The following is a 21,772-nucleotide window of genomic DNA, read 5'->3' as shown; positions in this document are numbered from 1 at the left end:
AGCTACTGAAGTGTGTCCTGTCCCTAATATATCGCCTTTCTTTGCACTTTGTTCATATTTGTTCTAATTTATTCCATTTTCTTTTATTCATTTCATGAAAACAAATGATTTAAATCTATCCTTATCTTTGCCTTTACTTGGTATTAGAGGGCATTTGATGAGATTTATGCATTCTATGACAATGTATGGATTTTATGTCTTTTATTATATAGGATTTTAATTTAGTACAGTGCTGCGTAAATGATCCTTCAAATTGAAAACAATTATAATAGTTTCTTTCAAAATAAATATATATACTTTTCACTCTTTTTATAAAAGATTAATGAACATAGAGATACCTCAACCAGTCTATTACTCCGAAATAGCATTTGAAGATGGAGGCCAACAGATCAAATACACAGATTGTTGGGAAATATCAATGCTAAGATTCTTACATCTCATCTTTGGAAAAGGTGGCATCATCGATAAATAAAAATTAACCAAATTTATGGACTCTTAGAGTAAGTATTGTTTAGCGTTAATTGCCTATTTTGAAGACAATCCCACCTATCACATAGACTCAGATTACTACAAAAGTGAAGAAGGGTATCTGCTTCGATCGAAATGGTGTCAGTTCTTGAATCAGAGTGGACTTCTGAATTTAAAGCATGGGGGAAAGTATGAGGTTGCCGCTACTGTGTTGAATTTGCTCGCATTCTATTCGGGATTTTTCCCGAAACTCGCCGTTGATTACAGTAAAATTGAGTAAATGACACTGGAGAATGTGTAATCGAAAAAACTATTCAAAGACTATGAAACAATTCTTAACTAAATTTATGAGCAGATTGCCACCTAACATAAAGTGAAGGTGGAAATAGACTCCGCTTATTTTCCCATTGGAGATAACTCCATTTATTTCTCCATTAACCAAAAAATGTATATAAATTAAGTCTATTTACTGGATTGGTAAATTTCTGAACAGTATGATGTCGTAAATGATGAAATTAAAGAGAGAATAGGAGGCCATTCAGATTACAGAAGCGTCTCAAAATTATGAAAGTACTGATTTTGTGAGGCCTTAAATTTATAAGATATTGATATCTATTTTTCATTCGCATAGTATGCATGATAGAACAACATGAAAATCATGATTCTCACAATCATCTTCCTAAAGCGATTATATTTATCAGATTCGAGATGTGATACCCTAATCACATGCAGCCTTTTTGCTAAATTTGTTAAACCCAATAGTCTTCGACTCGGACTGAGTCCTCCGAATATCGTCAAGATATTATTTCTGCTTTAAAATGAGAACTCTCTCCGCATTGGTACGCTCTACGCACTTCTTTATGCTTTTGATTTCATTATCAAATACTTTCTTTTGTGATTTTATGATACTTTTCAGTGATTTGACCTATCTTAACAAACCATAGAACTTTCTCTTTGAAATTTGTATTATTTCTTCAGGTTATTATTCATCGTCACATAAGCGATAATCCTCGCTACACTAAGGGCCGTCGCTATGAACATTTTTACTATTGTAATGGTTTCCTTTGACTCGTTCATTTTTATTAAAGGGATATTTATACTCTGAAAATTGTTTAGTCAATTTTGTGTTATTTTGCGCATTGTAAGTAAGATGCATATTCTGAGCATGTTGCGTATTGCACTTATTGTGCATATTCCGAGTATTGCTATTCTTTTGCTGTCGATTGCGCTACTGACTGTTCTTGGTTGCATAATTCTGATGTTAGTATCGATGAGCAGCTGGAGCTTGTGGGAAAGAATTGTAATATTATTGGTTGGATGCCTTGATCGAAGAAATAGCTGATTGCTCGATATACTTTTCTATTTATTTAATGTCGTGGACTATTGAGTTGTCGCTTGAATAATGGAGAGTTTATTTCTTTTTATTTTGCATTAAAATAACAAGTAAGATAAATAGGATAATGAAGTGATATAAATAAATAAATAAATAAATAAATAAATAAATAAATAAATAAATAAATAAATAAATAAATAAATAAATAAATAAATAAATAAATAAATAAATAAATAAATAAATAAATAAAGCTTGCATGCATGCATAATATCAATTCTATTGGGAAATATCACCGTTGCTTAATCTTAGTTCTCTTAGTTTGGACCATTTCTTACTCTTTGCAGGCTTTTCGGTTTTCTATGGGGGGTCTTTTTCAGTAAATTTGAGTCCCCTTTCATTTTATTTGCTGTCTCGGCTGTTGGTTTTGTTTTTTCCCTATAGTATTTACTTGAGGAGATTTCCGTATTTCTTGTTTTCGTCGATATCGAGCATGCTGGCGATAATAGAGTGTGATTTGGGGTATTTGGTTTTGATTTGGTTGACTCTCTTCTTCATCTTTTCGAAGTTATAGGAAGTCTTGCCAAAAATGCCCAATTCTATGGGCTCGCGCATGAAGCATAGGCCCAGAGCTATGAGGCCGAGTGTGAATATATTCTGAAACACGATTTTGGCTGGGCCGATCAGATGCTGGGCTGAGTCTTTGGGCTAGATCTTGGGGTGCATGGGCAGCATCTTCTTAGTGCCCATGAGCCCCATGATATTGACCTCCATATTGTTCCTGGTGAACAGAGTGACTTCCTGGTTCTCAACAATCTTCACCATCTTCATGTTCCCATCATACAACAAAGACTTCATCCCTCCCAACAAGTACACAATCCCATTCTCTTCCATATACTTCAGACAATCGAGCACATCCATGATAATCTTAATTATTTCCCAATCACTGAACTCCTCCCCTTCATCATCCTCAATCCTCCTCTGCAGCTCCTCATCCAAGGTCTTCGAATAGTATTGGAAGACGAGCATGATATGTCGCAAATTTGAGCACAAGGAGTCATCTCTATAGAACCAATATTTCTCTAAATTTACTAAATTGCGATGTTTCAGCTATTTGCGGGTGTTGATCATTTTGATGATGCTCTATTGTTCAGTTGATGCGAGAATTTCCTTTAAGGCATAAAATTGTAATGATTGCCGGTGTTGGATGACAGTGAGATCGCCATAACTGTCAGATGTGTACCTGCGGATGAGCTTGTAATGCTATTAGAGAGTCAGTTTGCTATTGCTGGCGCTGTTGTTTGAATGAGAGTCAGTTAAACCCATTATCTAATAACCTTTATTTCTATTTATCTGCTATTACTTATTAGGTATTTATCTCTGTTTTATAGCTCGTTAGTCTTACTTCAATTAATATAATTTTATGTGGGTAGATACCTTATCCCAAAGCCTACAATAAATATAAAACAGCCCCTTTACTAAAGCATAAATAACGAAAATAAATTGAATTATTGCATGATAAGTCGAATATTCAATATGTTGGATAGGATAATCAATGCTTATTGATTTTCTTGGCATTCTTTTTTTTGTTCAATTCAGTTGCTACTTTTTCAGGGTGATATTTCTCGAGATATTCATTCTCATTGATGTGTACAATTTATTTCGGAAGGCTAATCTCACAGACTACTAAGTAATGGTCAAATGGATGTTTTTCTGTTGGCAAGTACCCCAATTCAGCAGTCTAAACACCTTCAAGATTCTTATTAATATTCTCCAAATTCAAAATCCGCAAATTCTCCATCTTGCAGTTCGAAATCAAATAATCTTTGGATTCAAATTTAATGTCGTTTGCCTTATTCGCTTGTGCTTGCATAAAAGAACGTTTCTTGTTTGTTGTTTATGAGGTGAGGTGTTATGCCTTTTTGACTTTGTTTTTTTAAACTTACTTTTTGGAGACTGGAAACACTGAGATCTTGTTATCGATTATTTTTCTCATGCTTTCCAAGGATTATTGATTGTGCTTGAACTCTTTCCTTTCGAAGACGTATTTTTTCTGTTCGCTTTAGTTTTTGCTGGAGAGCTCGTGTTTTAATTCGAACATGGCTTTTATTTCTTTTTTAATATCGATAATTTCGCTTGGCTCGAGCACAAGAGGGCCGTTGAGGTCTCCTCCGCATAATATGTAGGCCTAGGGAAATAAATACTCGAGCTTAAAGATGAGCCTCTTAAATTATTTTACCTGTTATTTATTTTTTTATAAGTCGGATGCTAAATGCGAGCCAACAATGATAAGATTGCCTATAGCCTGGATGACTGTGTCCTAATTAATATTGAACAAAGTGAGATCCTCGTAAGTGAGCTTATGAGGGGCGACATTCTTTTTGTTCTGCGCCACATAGTTGTTGAAGAACAGATTGTTTTCAAAACGAAGGTTCAATAGTTTCGGGAATTTCTTCTCCCGAATTAAAATTGTTGTAAACTACGTTTTCGATTTACTTGTTTTCGCAAACCTAAAATCCTCCAACTGCTATTCTATCCTTTTTAAAAGTTTATTATTGGCCTCCTCGAGAATAAAGATGTCGATTTGTAGTTAATTAATTGCTTTGATGGTCAAACTTATCTTCAGCTATTCGTCCAAGTACGACTTTTTGAACATTTTATCCCGCTTTTCATAATACCTTTGCGCATAAAGCGTCGTCGTATCTATTTTCGGAAAATCTTTTTGTTCCATTTATAATCTCTCGTCACTTGTAACTTCTTGTAGGCTGAGTAGTTGGTTCATTGGTTTCATCATGCTGAAACTTTGAATTTCCTCTGTTTCTTACTTTTCGTAAATATCATAAAGAATTGCCTTGTATGCTAAATAATCGAAAACTTTCATCTCGAATAAAATCAGATCGATGAACTATTTGTATTTGTATTAATCTTTTTATTTTTTATTTAAGTAGGCTGACTTGTAATTGGGAAGCAATACCTTATCAAATTAATTCTCCGGAGGGGCAAAGTATTTACTTTCTCTTTCCATTAATTTTTTTATCTTTTGTCGGTATAGTTATTTTTCGGAGAATTTGATACTTGTTATCATTTTATCAATTTTAATTTTGATTTCACTCGTCTCAATTGCTTTTTAAGCTATCAGGGCAAACATTACATTGATTTATATTTTAGAAATGTCGCCTCCTTCGACGGGCTGAACAAGTGTCCGATGCCATTGCTCGTAGAATTCTTGCTTATTCATCATAAACTTGTTATTCTTGATCCCTACTTTCCAGTTGTAGAGAGGCGAGTAGCGAGAATGCCAGAGCTTATCAACTTTCCCCATTATCCAACTTATATTATTCTGATAATAGGAAGTAACAGATAAGTTATTCATTATTTTCGTTAGTCTATCGCTTATTAACTTAATCAGCTTCTTCAGTAACAAAACTTACTCTTATTTATTAATACTATTCAGCTCCTTCTTCATCCAATCTGATAACTCTTCTAGTTTATAAAGGGTCTTCCATTATTTTTTAAAATTGATTATATTTGTATAATCGATCTTATCGTCATTAAGTTATTATTTTTGTTTGAACTTTTCGTTGTAATTTTAGATGCTGCTGAAATCTATCTTTTCGACAAGTTTTATTGCGTTGTCTATTAATCGAGTAAGCTCTTTGGCCTCTTATTCCGGGGTGACTTTAGATTTCTTCTAAGTTGGTTGCTTTTTGCCTTCCTACTTCTTATTTTATTTGTTTTTGCCATCTGATTTGTTTTATTACTATAATTTCCATAGATCATGGTTATCTTTGATTTCCAAAAGGGCATTTTTTATTTATTTTTCGATCTTTTCTAAGGATTTCTGCTGCTTCGCATTATTCTGAGTATACTTATAGGCAGGGGGATCCTCCATGAACTCTCTGACAAACATTGCATATCGAATATTCCTCTTCATTTCCTAATTACTGGAAGTCTCGAAGAATTCATAAGGAGATGCCATAATTCCTGAAAAGTTTAATGTGGCGACATTTAGTTTTAAGTTGGATTTGGTCTGGCCCATGTAGTCAGTTCGATTCCGAAGTTACAATTTAAATGTATATATCAATGGTTAATATATCTTTGTCAATGCATTTCAAAGTATCAAAGTATCAAAGTATCAAACTATCAAAGTATTATCAAATTATCAGAGTGTAATTTAAATATTAAATAAAGTAAAGTAAAACAAGAGCTAGAGCTTTAGATTAGAAATGAAAAAGTACGAAAGTTGCATATTCATGGCAACAAACACTTTTATTCTTACTAAATTTAATGTAAAGGTAATCACAATAACCTGGATTATATGTTCCCATTTTTATATTGTATATGCTTTAAAGAATATTCAGACTATACATTTGCATAGATAAATATTGATTACTGCTGAATACAGTTTCGATTAAGGTGACTAAAGATCAAGGCAAGAAGTTCTTGTCGACATCCTCTCCACATAATGTTACATCTCCTTGATACTGCTTCATGTAGGGCTTGGTCCATCCTCCGAACGCACTGAAATCCGACAATGATTGAACATTATCATAATGGGCATACCATAAAGGAACTCCTGATACAGTCGGGCATGCATTTTTGGTGCCGAAGATAGACTGCCACATATAAGTGCTAGCATAAATTCCGGGGGCTCCTCCTTTTGCTTTAATTCTGCTGATAACATCAGTTACAAATTGACAGTTGCTTGCCGCGTCGTGGCCTGTCCATGAACAGCCTGGACTTGGGTTAGTTTCGACATCAATCCAAACATAACTATATAAGTTAGATGGAACATTTATCATCATATCGTCGACTTGAGTCGCAGCGTTTTTCCCTCTGCATGGAAACATATAGATGCTGGTATCGAGGCCTGCACTTTTTGCATTTTTTAGGCTTTGGACTGCATTTACATCCAATGCTCCATATGAGTGGTAGGCTCTTACAATCGCAAAACGAAATCCATTTGTTTTCATGCACTGGTAGTTTGCGACAGAGATCAGCTGGGCCACATCAACACCTAGAGTGCAGTGTCCAAATACGAAGAGGTTCACTAACACAAATAAGACAACTTGAGTATGCATCACCTGTTACGACTCTAATATTAATATTAAATACTCCACTAACTAACTATATATCAATCAAAAATATCAATCCAAACATCAATCAAAAATAGAGTATTATGAATCAATTGCATTCTCATTACTGTTTCATCGAAAAAGAGTTTATTTGATGCCTGAAATATTGATTCTAGGAAGCCAACTGCTTATATCTTTTGCCTAAATCGGACACTCTGCATCTTTTATTGTATTGAGATTACTGTTAAACTTGAGAGAACTTTAATAATGTTCTTTAGTGTTAATTTGGCAATGAATTCAAATGTATTTCATATTTATCGCATGCAAGTTTGTTACTCATGACATATATATTCTATTTTAAGACCTTATTTCTATAAAAATGGGTGATTTATGAGCTCATGCTTTTCATGAAGAGTTCAAGCTTGTCCACTAAATACTATTTGAGTTATTTGTTTTATTTCTTTAGTCTTTTGAGCTGCTCGTGCACATTATAGATGTAGAATTTGGATTTTGTCGGATATGTTTATTGTTCTTGAAATTACATTTACTTATTTTGAATTATGTAGCCTTCAATAATCTCTTTGAGTTCACTTATTTCACTCTCATATCTATCTCTTTGCTAAAGAGTTTTATTCTACGAATAAATTATTTCTCCCCTCAATTTTAAAGTTTATTGATGCAGCAATGTTAGCTATTTTTCAATATGCAGCATTTAGACTGTAGAATTCTTCGAAGTTTATCTTTATCTGTATCCTTATCCTGATCGTCCTGATCGTCCTGATCGTCCTGATCGATCAGTATGATGGAACTTCAGTTTCGGAAGCTCTTCAAAGTTCTCTTTCGATTTTTTACTTGAACTGCTATATTCTTCTTCATGCTATTAAATTTTCTAAAGGAAGTCAACTTGGTGTTCAGAGTCGTGTTGATTTTGGAAGTTCAGTTCATTCATCTAGCTGAGACGATCCTTCATGCTTTATATGAATTATCTGAGGTACTCGTTTTATTCAGAGAGATTACGAATTCTTGAAGTGGATGATTAATATTATTGCAGAATTTTTGTGATGAAATCAGCAGTCTGCTTTACCATTACTCTTTCGAGGATGGCATCGAGGTTTTGAGATTGTTGAGGAAAGTTCTATTGGAGAGAGTTTCTAAGGAGAGTTTGTTGGAGAGAGACAAGGTGCTCGATGTTTAAAAATTAGTTATTCATTTTAAATGTTTATACTTATTTATTTATGTGTGTTTGAATTATTCGATTTTAAGTATGGAAAAAAGAAATGGTAATCACCAAAGAAATAAAGAGTTCAAAAAAATATTTTAAATGTTCCCTACATACAAAAATGTAACTAAAAATGTCAAAAATTTAAAGATAGCCAAATACTCTAAATTATATATAAACAACACCAAAGATAGCATAAAAGCAATACATTAATTTATATCTCGAAATAGATATAAATCACACAAGTATTCAACCTATTATTTTCTTTTATAGTTATAAAATGATTTGAAAGATAACTTAATTCTAACATCACGACCTCTTTTTCATTTATCTTCGATTTGAGACCATTTAAGTCTGAACTTTATTCGAGTATTGGAAATTCTGTTGATTGAGATGTGCCATTTGTGCGTTTCTGGTCTCTTTGCGTCCTTAGACAGCCCATTACTTTATTGTGCACTTTTCACGAATTTGATATAAGTCGTTGACTAAGTATTCCATTTTCTAGGGACGTACTTTTTTATTGCATTGGATGTTATTTATCATGTCATCTATTCCTTTTTGGGCTTCAACATAGTGATGTTGGTCTGCTTTGAGAATATTCTACTCAATGACATCTGCTGCTTTCACTCTCAGATAATTTTCAATCACATCTGCATTTTCATTGATTTCGGGAATCTATTAGTTCTCGTTAAGAAGAGTCAAATTCAAAGCGCATTATCCATTTATGTTTTCACCATTAATTCCCTTGGCCATAAAAATACCCTAAATTGCACAATGATCTCGATTAATGTCTCCGACCTCAGTGTTTATGAATGGGATTTGGAGTTCGAAAACGAAATCCTTGGAAATATCTGAGACAAGTTGAGCAAAATATATTTTATACTAATTTTCAGTGATCTTCTGCCAGTTTGGGCCGTATGTTTTGCTTATTCTGATGCCCTAAATGATGTTCTTGGCAATGTTATTTATCTTGATCGTGACCTAGCTCGCAGCCAGAGAAATGATGCCCCCTAAGGCATTGCTGAATGCCTAATCAAGTGTCGCCAACTATTTTATATAATAAAATGTGCCATCTTTCAACCCACAGAGCTTCCTCATGAGCTCCTAGTCATGGTCGTTGCCAAACCCAAAGGAATTTATAGTGTAGACTCCTAAAGTTTCGGGGCTATACAATTTTAGTTTTTATTTAAATCTTTCCTCAGCTAAGTTATCCTGTCCATCTGATAGCAAAAATATTGAAGTCACACTGTTAATATGCTTGCGTTATTTTATGGTCTTAAGTGCCAACTCCAAGCCACTGTTAATATCAGTGCCTCCTACAGAACTGATTTTATTAATGATTTCACTAAATCGCACTATATTCTCACCAGTGACGCATTTCAGCCCACAAAGCCGCTCAGGATAGCTGTTGAACAGAATCAATGAAAGCCTATCAGAAGGAGTCAAAGTTTATAGTAAATATTTCAGTGTACTTTTGACTAAGGCAATCTTTTAGCCACTCATCGATCCGCTATTATCAATAACACAAATAAGATCAACACTCGTGCGCTGCCCTCCAGCTGTCTTTATCGATACCATGGCTGGCAAGCTAGTTTATTTCTTTAATAGAACCATCGAACATTGAGCTTTAATTTATATTTAAATACTCACATTCTTTTTCTATTGCTTGACTCGTTCGAGAATCGGATCATCGTCATTGTAGATCTACAATGAATGATCTTTTGGCTTTTTCCTGCCGTATACTCCTCCAACTACATTCTTCTTTTGGGGTTGTTGAGTGGTCATGTTTTGTTGCATCATTGGAGGCTGTGGATTCTTATTTACTTCAGGTTTTGTTATTTATCTCTGCTCTTCATCCATGATTGTAATATATGTATACATTATTCGGGGATAAATATGTATATCTCAAAGTATCTGTAATATAATTCTGATCATTGATGATCGTCTATTAGTTTAGTAATAGTCATATAATAGATTGCATTACATCAATATTAAGTATGTGTAATATATATAGTGGGTTAGTATGAATATAGTTTGGAGTTGGATTAGATTATCGTACTTCTTTTTGGGAGAGAGAAAGAGGGATTCTAAGGTGTGTTCTCATTATGAGGAGAATTATATTATCTTTTTTAGTTGTTATTGAGGTTATTTGATATATGTGTGTTGTATTATTTCTGTCGATTTAATTATCGAGAAAGACACAGGCGAACCGATATTCCACAAATTAAATGCTATGAGCCAGTTTCTGAGAATTAATCAGATTAAATAACCTGAACACTAAACCCAAACACAAAACGCTAAACTCAAACACTAAACTCAAACACTAAACTCAAACACTCAAAATAGCCCAACAAACAAACAAACAAACAATGCCAGACAGAAAACAAGAAGCAATAAACAATATACATTAAACTATCGACAAAGCCAATATAAATTTGATTTCGTAGATACAACTATCACCTTGCCTAACTTCACAGCATTTTAGTGAAATACTTATTTGTGACCAATTATTTATATCTGATCTTCTGTTCAATTCGATACGTCCGGATATCCTTTTCAATGGACTCATACTCGGAGGTGTTCAATCTGTATTTAGATTTATCTTTCGTGCCTCCTATGTAGCCCTCGAGCAAGATGTTGCAATAGATGGAATCGAAAACATAGCATTTATTGCCTCCGATATATATAGGTATCCCTGAATCCGCGCGAATGAACACGCAAGCCCCCGAATGCTCGCTATGTGCATGGGAGGTGAGATTATAGACTTGGCAGTTTGCACAAGACTTGAAATTGCACAACAAACATAAAGATATCTCGTTGGTAACTTGGAGGCATTGTTGGCATTTTCCGACTTATTTGGCCAGAGTGTCGAGAGTTTCAGGCAGGTTCAAAATATCGAGTGGCTCGATCTTCAGGAAATCGATTTATAATTAATGGGTAGGATGAAGTTTGTTGTTGATTAAATCACAGAGCTTATAAATATTTCGGCAATGCGACTATGATATCTTTTGTTGAATTGTGGAGATTTCCCATGATTAGTCAGCAATTGGTTCAATTTGACAGAATTTCAGGAGTATTTGTATGATTAGTTTAAGGGAATTATAGTTCATGGTTGCTATTTTTTGTTGTTTCTGCTCTTTGCCAGAGTTTTCTATATGCTTTTATTATTTATTGATTATTTTAATGAGGTTTGTCAATATTATCTTTTATTTTTTAGCGGCCTTTAGGAGATAGTGGCAGGGCGCTGCTTGGGCTTTCAGGAAATAAGTGGTATCAATTTCAAGCCCACAGAGCACAGAATCGCTAAGGCTTCTATTATACTCTCAATCATTGATAACTGAGACTTCTATTTCTCAATATCGATGGATTCGAATTCTTCTTTTTATTAGATTTTCTGATACGTCACCTTCTCTGGCACATTTTAAATCATTGCCAACGCAACTTCAAACCTCTCAAGGCAGTATACATTATTTCTGACTTAATTTGGTTTTATAATCTATATTATTTAGGCTTACTATTAATATTACACTTCATACTATTTTTACTCTGAATTGGCCTTGCTTTAACTTTAGTCTGCATCTAACAGCAATAACAAATACAGGAATTCTTGCAAATACTGCAATAGGCATACTCACGCTTACCATAAAGCTAATGATAGCATCTCTCGTGGATGTAATGATTGCATGTTGTTACCACGTGTGCATGTCTGTTTGAGTTGAACAGCTTTTTCATGAAGAGATTGGATTTCTGAACAAATGATAGGATTCCTAATTGTTCGATATCTGAGGTCTTACAAAGAATGCATAACATATCTGAATTCTATTATTTTGTTTTTGCTTATGATTGTTCATGGCCCTGATCTTAGTTGTGTTGGTTCATCAAGGATTCGATTGTCTTCTTTTGTTTTTGTTTTAGTTTGAGCAGTTTTTATTTCTTCCGCATTTATCGCGCGATTTTTTATTGTTTTTGTTCGTTGGTTTCGACAGCTTGCTCGATTTTACCCTATTAAAGAGTATCTTAGATGATCTTTTGAGAAGTGGCGTACTAATTTTCATTATTTTTTCGATGATTGAGACGCGCTTGATGAAGTCTCGCAATACACTTTTCTTTACTATTTCATACAGATAGACCAGTTGCTCGATAAACTTGGAAAAAACAGGATTATCAGTCTGTAGCACTTAATCTTTTTGCAGGAACACGTCCACATAGGAATTCGCAATTTCTAATATCTAATGGATAATGGCATCGGTGAATACAAATGGAATTATAGATTTTGAGAATTTGTTTGATTTCCATATTTTAGGTTTTTCGCATGTCTTCGTGTATGTGAGGTTGTCAGTCATATACTTCTCGATTGCTTTGTTCGATTTCTTTGATTTCATGTAGCCAAAATTGAATCGATGAAATTAGGTCAGATACTTTTATCGGAGCTTAATTCTTTTCTTTTCCCAATCAATGCAGGTTTCGATAAATTCCTCAAAATGAAAGAGTTAGTTCCCTAAAAATGTTATGCATAGACGCTTAAACTATGTGATATCCGACGTCTGCATCGAAGCTAAGAAGCTGCCATAAAAGTGAAATGCTTCCTATTTATCCAACATTTTGATCATTGATTTCAAAGTGGTGATTTGATGGTCACACACATCACTCTCCATGAACAAGCCAATATAATCGGTGAGTAATCCTAACATTTTGCCTCTGTCGTATATGGCTTAATGGCCTGTCTTCCATTCTTAATTCAACATAAGTTAAGAGACTTGCTTCAATGGAATCCTTATGAATTTACTAAATTTGTCATTTTCCCCGAACTATTGATGAAGCATGACACAGAATCGACAAAATAGCAAATCCATCGCAACAATGAAATCTATTTTTTGAAAAGTAAAAGTGTAATAAGTATAATATTTCTGGCCGAACTGTCGATTTGAAAGAGTTAAAGCATAGGTCCTCATAATATAATTCGATGAAAGAAGCAGCCTTTTCAATTTGTCGCTATTGGTGATCAGGTCACCACCAATCTACACCAAAAACTCTTTGTTTATTGCCTGCTCGATATTGCCATCGCAGTATGCAAACAAGCAAAGAATAAATGTTCTTTCTTTGGATTGGTACATAAAATGGTTTTACTCTTTTGTTATTTATTCAAGTAAATCTCGCAGCATTTTCACGAGCAATTGTTTTTCTTATTTGATTTGAATTATTATTGGATACATATATGTGAAATATATGTATTCAATGCCATAGTAGTCGATAGATATGTCTTTGGAAGGTAAGGCTATTGGCTGGTAGCCAGGAACGTCATTTACTTTTCCTTTAAGGAATTGATTCTTTAGGACTACGATATTTGTGCCATTATAGAGACGGCTCAGATAATTCAGATCAATGAAGTAGCGATAGTATATTCTGGCCACAATTTCGAAGTTTAAAGTTTTTGGGATTTTGTTCAGATTGAGGGAAGGAAAAGTATCTGATTCCACGAGCTTACGAATCAGCTTATGGCTTGTGAAGATCTGGCAAGTTATTGACATATACTCAGAATCCATGATTAAAGGGGTCTCTACGATCACATTCGAGAATCTCGTTGTGAGCTCTTCTCGAAAGCCCGGCACTCCGAACATCAATGTGAATATATCGACTGCCAGAGCCGCAAAGTCCTTCAGCTCGAGCAACAAAAAGATCAAATCAAACAAACATCTATTTTTAATCTTGATCGCTAACTCATCCTTTGCGTTGAGATCTGAGTATATTTCGGGGAATGGCTTCTTCAAGAGGTGATAAGTCATTTGATTACTTACTAAACTCTTCTCATTATACAGTTTGAGAAACTACATCAATTTTTTGCCTAATTTTTCGCAGATTATCTGGTAGACGCTACTTGCTTTTTCGAATTGAAAATAACACGAAAAGATCACATAAAACAGAAATTGCATTTCTGAGATGAATATGTTCGTTTATTCGTCATCGAGCACAATTTAATGTTAAACATGCTGATGGTCTTTACAGAATCCTTTTGTTTCCCATTTCTATTCATCCCCACAGTCACAGCATCCTCCAGCGACCTCAATCTTCTCGAAGTTATGGCCTTCATGCTCTCCATTATTGAAACACTAAAAGCAAATAACCGAGTTATCCTCAAGCATGCATTCAATACACCTAAAAGCAATAATCCCTTTCGTTAGAAGTTTACCACACATATTCCTATCAGTTTACACTTTTTTATATTCGAATAGGCCCATAAGTTCATCTATGCTCATAGTTATATTTTGATCTGCTTAAATTCTTAGTTGTAGATGACTAGAAAATGATATACACCTCTTTGAGACAACACTCGCAAGAAAAGTTATTTGACTCTTAAAAGCCAACAAAAGGATGTCTTTGTCTTTTTTGATTGTCTATTAATTTTACATTGTTTTTGTTGGAATGGATATATTTATAATCAGACAAAGCTTTTATATTTGATCTATGCATATAATTGTATTCAATGACCTACTTAATTCTGTCATTATACATTAATTGATAATCAATAAATATACGCATGCATATGCATATATGCATATAAATGCTATTTATTATTTTATCATTAAAAGATAGATGGATTAAACCTTTATGAGATTATAGTCACAGAAAAAGTTGAAGACACACAATATTTGCAACCATCAGAAGTAAGTTCGTTCAGTTCGACAGAAAAAAGATAATTCTTTTGTTGCGAGTAATCTATGGAATTTGAGCAAAAGAAATAAAACAAACTTATAATCGACACATCATAAATTATCCTTCTTGCCGACTGATCGATCCAAATCTAAGTAAAGCTTCTCAAAGTCTAAATCCAAATCAAAACCAAAATCAAACAATAAGAATGGCTCTTTTGAAGGAGGAAATCGGATTCGAACTCTTTGTGATTACAATTAAAAAATAAGAAAGAGTAATCAGAATTTGAAATCTAACAAATGCAGTCATTAAAATTTGCATGAGAGATTGCCTTGGGGAGTTAATGAGCCGAAACTGGCAAATTATGTCATGTAGACTTTAACAAAAATGCATAATCTACGCAAAGCACAACAACAATCTGCGCAATCTCCCATAATAAATAGCACCGAAAAGAAACAAACTCCGTCATCCAAAAGCATAAACATATGTTTGAAGCAGCCGAAAAATAAAGCTAATGTAACTCCCTAAAAAGTATCAGGGTATAACTCATTGGAAAGGACCGCAAACTTAAATAAAGAAGTCCTATAAAACAGTATTCTAAGACCTCACCACACTAACAGTAATTAATAAACATCAAAGAAGGCAATCCATCAAAAGCCCTAATAAAAACACGAATCAAAATAAATGGCGCTAACAAAATGTATTGCCAACAGTTTCATAAAAAGTTAAGAGTTCCAATGTATAGAAAAGAATAATTTCCTGAGTTTGAGTTATAGAATTATAAAAACCAAAGCAATTGAGTTCGAAATTGCAATTCTAAAAAAATCATAAGAACTCAACATAACATTGAGGAAAGGTTCTCTAAAGTGCCAATCAATTGATGAAAAGTATAGCGATGTATCTTCGAAGACATCGATATTTTTGATGGTAGCAGTTCACGACTCAGAGCATGGTTAAGAGTATAAATATCCACAGCTTTGCATATCTATAAATTAAAAGAAAGGGGCTTTTGGAGTTCAAAGGCAAGTAACGATCCCTTATCATTGGATCCATCTAATTAGCCCACTCGATTAGTAGGAACTTAGAACACATAAACTTTAATCTCCAAACAAAATAAAAAGCAAGGCTATACTGAGTGGGTCCAATTTCACAGTCAAAAACATAGAAATGCTGATTCATATTTTTCATATGAAGTCTATTAAATATAACGGGCAAGGCAAAAACAAAGATGTTGTCTATAATTTCGGATTTAAAAACAAAGGAAAAATAAGCTATTTACGATTAGCAGTTTCGAATAAAGGCAAATACATGTTAGAATGCGAAACGAGCCAAGGAGCAAATCCAGCAAAATTCCTACAAGTATTAGACACCCTTCTATAAGTTTGATTTGCTCACTTTCTCAGGATCGCCGATATTTCAAACTGCTTAGAGTTGAATTCGAGCATAAAGCATAAATTAAATATAAATATTATAATAAACCCACAATCAATGCAATTTAAAGCGAAGAAGCTGCTGCTGATTGCATAGCTGAATGAAACTTTGCTCTTTGTTCACAATAAAAAATCGAAACTGCTCAATTTAAGCCTTTAGTCCATGAATATCTCGTATGATGAGAAGATCGACAATTACGATGTGCTCTATCGCAACGGAAAGGGCTAATTTTTAGAGCATATCTTCAAAACCGAAAAAGATAATATAGATCTTGCGATATGGTCCAACCTCGATCATAAACTGACGCAGTCTTTGGCTCAGAGATATTTCGGAAGGTATTATAGACATCTGCTGTTTATTCTGGCGACCAATCGAGCACTCTACGTTAAAGGCACGGACACTGCATAGAGCTCACTAAAGATCCCTAAAAATCTAGCCAATGTCTATTCCAGATTTCCAGGCTACGAGGCTGGGAATACCCTCGTAATGTCGACATAGGCCAACACTTTAGAAACTTACCAACAGAATGACATACTGGTGCCTTCATTCCACCCCCAGAAAATAAGTTACGAAACAGATCCAGGATGTCTTGCGATGAGCAAGTATATCAAAGGGCTGATGATAGTCATGAATGATAAGAAAATAAAGGATATTCGAGACATCACTCAATCGAAGCCCATTGATCGGATGTTCGATCGATATGGGAAGAGACTGTTTAAAGATCCATAATATTGATTGAATTCACCTCTAAAATATTTGTCACTGGTAATCTTTGTTTATTTTATGGTTGCATTGATTAAGGTGGCATTCCCGCCGGATAATCGTAATATATAGTAAGTAGTTGTGAGTATTAGATAATAGTAGTTGATTTCTATCATCACTTGGTTTCTTATTCGATGAGCCTCATGAACTCTTCGTTGAGGGCCGAATTGTCAGGAATCTTGATGATCTTGGCACATTCCTGCATAATATCATACTTCTTCACTCTGCCTCTCGCATTGATATAATTGCGAATCGCATCCCATTATTTGTCCTCAATGTAAAGGTATTTGCCCCTCTCGTCGAAGATCCCTTTGATTCTTTGGCTATCCTCGAGCTCCTTGATCTTGCCGATGAGCTCCTTGGTGGATAGTTTGAACTTATGGCCCAGATCCTCAAGTTCCGACAGTTTATGCGTTATAATCACACTCTCTAATTAATTCATCAGCTTGATTTTCTTCCTGGCCTCCTCTTCCTCAGTCTCTTTAATGTTGCCTGTCTCCTCCACTTCGAAACAATTCTATAATACATATAACACTATCATACCTTCCATTTGTCGTATTACTCTTTCTTTCGTTTTTCCTCTTCCTGCACGAGTGCTTGATAAACTTATTACTATTTTTGTTTTCTTTGTTACTATTCTTGTTCTCTCTTTTCCTACTATTCTTCTTCTTTCAGTTTCTTTTGCTTTTCGTTGAGGAGATAGTGCTACATTGCTTATTTCTTCTGTTGCTTCTCTCTGCGTTTTTGCTATTTGCGGAGCTGCTTCTTTGGGTCGATACTCTGTCCATTGTTTTATTACTCTGAGGAGATATCTTACTATTCTTGTTGTCGTATGTTTTGGGGGATTGTCCAATGAGTTGTCTGTTCGGGTGTTTCTTGCAATTTCGGCTATTATTAGTTATTTGCTGCTTTCTGGGGGTTGTTTCCTGATTGGAACTTCAACTTATAAATGGCCACAAGTAAGCCAATAACGACGATAACGAAGATGATGTCTATCAACATTATTATTATGGCAAATTATGTAGAGTAATTCTCAGAATATATAAATTTGGAGATGAAAATGCATCTATTATGTGAACATGCATCATGAGTCAAGTCATCCATAAAGTGAAGATCAATACAATTCCAAACAATTGGAAAATCTCATATTTTCATAGTTAATAATACCAATAATACCTATAACACAACTCTAATAATAACATTGTTCGAATAACAAACTACAACACATAAAATTAATGATTAAAATAATAAGCATATTTATTATAATGATGCACAATCTTATAATATCACAGATTGTATAGTATAATATAAATGAGTGGATTCTGCATCGAGATTATTAAATTAAGATCTAAATTAGGTCATATATAAGAGATTAATAAATTATATTGGGATTTAGAAATATACAGATCATACTTACTATAGTTGAATTCCTGAGTGAATTCATTGGGCCAAAATAATTAAGCGAGGCAAGCTGTGGGCACAAACATACATTAGGGCATCGAGAGGCCAATGTTGTTTGTTTCCGGCATTCATTACCAGGTTTGCATCTACAACAAATTCACAAAGTGGTATATTTCATCGGCAAGGTCCAAGATCGAGGGAGTTGAAGCCAAGTAAACTTTGGTATATTGGCCAGTGATTTGGCTGATGGACTAGTGCAGAGACAACCTATAAATTGCCTTACTTTCAATACTTCTGCTGATCGGACAACTCGCTCATCTCCGAGTAGGCTGCAAATGAGTCCGAGTTGTCAACATAGCTTTATAATCATATCAAATGACGTACCTTGGGAGAGAACCAACCAGATTTGTGCAGATCTTTAAATTTGAAGAACATATACTGAAATGATGACCGATATCACATCAATATATGTTTATTAGGGAGAGAAATCTGGAATTTAATTTGATGGTTTATTTAAGCTTTATCTCTGATTATATTCTCAACTTCATTATTTTAATATGCTTATCTTCATTAATAACATTCTTGGTTGCTCATTATTTTTATAATCATTTCTTTGGCTTCATGATGCATCTGTCTTGCGGTTGCGGGAAATCGAATGGGAGCTCGATTGTTTGGTTTATTTATGTTCAGATTGCCATTGGATTCATATTTATTTGTATTATGTTGCTAATCTTGCTCAGATTTGTTGTGCATCTTGCATCTTTTGCATGTTGTTTATCTTGGGCATCTTTTGCATACTGTACATCTTCTGCATATTGTGCATCTTCTGCATACTGCACAGATTGTTCATCTTGTTGAGATGATCCACACTATTCAGATCCTCGCACTCTTCCTTTCTCCTCCTTTCTTGATATTTCGATATTATTGATATTTTGATATTGTTTATAACATTTGGTTTCATAAATCATCAATACTTCTTGGTTTGGAAGTTGTAGCTTGAACCTGTTGCTGATGATCCGGTTCCTGACTGCCTGACAGCCGATGATCCTGCTCCTGATTGTCCATAAGTGGCTCCGCTTGTTGAGGATCCGCTGGCTCCAATTTGGCCGTAAGTGGCTGCTCTGCCTTGTCCGTAGGATGATGATGAACCTGATTGGAAGTTGGACGAAGAAGAACTGGCTGAGCTGCCTGAAGTTAAAGTTGTTCCTGTGACTCCGGTGGCTCTTGATCCACTGCCATAAGCGTTGGATCCGGATACTCCAGTGGCTCCAGTGGCTCCTGAAGTTCCATAGGTGTTGCTTGTGGTTCCTGAAGTTCCGTAGGTGTTGCCTGTGGTTCCTGAAGTTCCGTAGGTGTTGCCCGTGGTTCCTCGATAGGCTCCAGAAGTGGAGAGACCAGCTCCTGAAGTGGAGAGACCAGCTCCTGAAGTGGCTCCAGATGTGGTTGCGTTTCCATAAGTGGATGAGGTGGCATTTCCTCGAGCTCCGGATGAGCCATAAGCTGAAGAGAGGGAAGCTCCTGTGTTGGTGTTACCATAAGTGGATGAAGTTGCTCCTGTGGCACCATATCCAGTGGCTCCTGAAGTTCCATAGTTGGATGCTGAAACTCCACTTGTATTTCCATAGCTGGAGCTTCCAGTTGCAGAGTCACCAAGGCGAGATGATGAAGATGAGGAGTATTGAGAGTCAACTAAGTTGGATTGTTGGTTAACTCTGGATGTGGCGGCAGATGAAGTGGTGTCCTTGAATGTCCTCAATTGCAATTCAGAGGTCCTCAGTTGTGACTCAAGTTCTTGAATTTTAGCATTGGCAGTCTTTAATTTAATGTCATCGCCTGATTGAGATCCTGCAACCTTAATTGCATCAATTTGTTTGGCAAGGGCGTCATTTTGATTTCTAAGGGCATCAATTGTTCGTTCGTGGTTGACTCCTGAGTATTGATTGTGAAGTCCAGCCTTTTCAACTTCGATCAGTTTGTTCTTGAACAACAAGTTCTCTCCTTCTCTTTCTCTCAAATAGCTTAACAATCTGTTGAAGTCGTTTCCTGATCCTTCAATATCAGCGAGGACCTTGATGGGTTCGGAGATGGAGATTGTGAATTTGGAAGAGACGAGGTTGTTGACATTGTCGCAGACACTTGAGAATGAACTGATGCTGGCAATGCTTGGGTTATTGCTTCGGATGTCTTGAAGAGTCTTGTTCAAGTCTTGGACAATTCGGCTAATTTATTGGAATTGATTTTCCTTTTCTCGGAGAGCTTGACCCTTGAATTCAGCAATTGCCTTAACTTTCTCGATCTATTCGTTGGCATATTTAACAGTGGCAGCCATGGCGAATCTTTCAGACAAGACGGTGTGCAACATCAATTCATGATCTCTTGACCATTGTCCTCCGTTCTTGGTGAATCGGCTGATGGCATCTTCAGTATATTTTTGAAGGTTGGCCTTGAAATCTCCACCGAGGCTGTTTCCAGCTTTGCCGTCATAGAACTCACTGAAGAAGATGTAACTGATGTCATCATCCAAATTGATCTTAACATTGTTGTTTTCCTTTTTGATTCTCTTAAGTTCAATGACCAACTTTTCAACGAGCAATGACATTGCGAGCTCACCTCTGATGTCTTGAACTGGGACAAGAACTCCCTTGGACACTTATTTCTCAACAACAACTTCTTGATTGACACGAACAATTCTTTGAGCAGCAGCAAGTCTGTCGAACTCAACGAGGAACTTCTCAATGATTTCGATGGTAGCTCTCAATCCTGGGTTGGATGTTTTAAGTTTTCTGAGTTCAACCAACAAGATTTCGAGTTGTTTCTTGGAATTTCCGTAAAGTTCTCTGTATCTAACTTCAGCAACTTGGACATCACCGGTCAAAGCAACACCCAATGTTTCCTCCTCGAAGATTTCGTGGACGTATTTAAGAACCTCAACAACTTGTGGCATAATCACAATTCTCTCGACAATCTTTTCAAGGATTTGAGGAACTTCGATGATCTTTTCGACGGTAGTGTAGATTGGCACTTCCTTTTGTTCAAATCTTTCGACGATTTGAACTTACTTTTCGATGTGGTTGACGACGTTGGTGACTTCTTTGATTCTTTCAACTTCGTGAACTCTTTCTTGGACAGTTGGAACTTCTCGGACTTCGACGTTAGTGCTGTTGACTTGAATGATCTTTTCGACTTCAACGACAACTTCCTTGATAACTTCTTCTCGAACATTGACAACAACAATCTTATCAATGATTTCTCTGACAACTTCATTGATTCTAACAAGTTGAGGAACAATGGTCTCTAATTCAACAATTTGTTGTTTTTCAACGATCTTTTCGATAACCTTCTCAACTTCAATGACGGTTGGCACTTCGATGATGATCTCAACAATCTTTTCAAGGATCTGTTGAATTGGAACTTGTTCTCTAATGGTCTCCTTAACTG

General features: G+C 35.3%; 2 protein-coding genes across 2 annotated transcripts; both read right to left on the bottom strand.

Moving 5' to 3' along the window:
• Nucleotides 1-17,060: 17,060 nt before the first annotated feature.
• On the bottom strand, nucleotides 17,061-18,769 carry LOC148306690 (DDRGK domain-containing protein 1-like). The gene is given in 3 exon segments (XM_088264543.1): nucleotides 17,061-17,358; nucleotides 17,547-17,617; nucleotides 18,719-18,769. Coding segments are annotated over 3 exon segments (420 nt in total).
• Nucleotides 18,770-19,272: 503 nt separating this feature from the next.
• LOC148306689 (uncharacterized) lies at nucleotides 19,273-20,558 on the bottom strand (the record flags this gene model as incomplete). Its single annotated transcript, XM_088264542.1, has 1 exon — nucleotides 19,273-20,558. A coding segment is annotated over one exon (1,257 nt), but the record flags the coding sequence as incomplete, so codon positions are not given.
• Between the last annotated feature and the right edge of the window lie 1,214 nt (nucleotides 20,559-21,772).

This window comes from Brachycentrus maculatus, unplaced genomic scaffold (assembly GCF_059751285.1).
Source record: "Brachycentrus maculatus isolate JH-2025_06_01 unplaced genomic scaffold, ASM5975128v1 h1tg000230l, whole genome shotgun sequence".
In the NCBI taxonomy this organism is placed as follows: Eukaryota; Metazoa; Arthropoda; class Insecta; order Trichoptera; family Brachycentridae; genus Brachycentrus; species Brachycentrus maculatus.
This window is presented reverse-complemented; position numbering and strand designations above follow the sequence as displayed.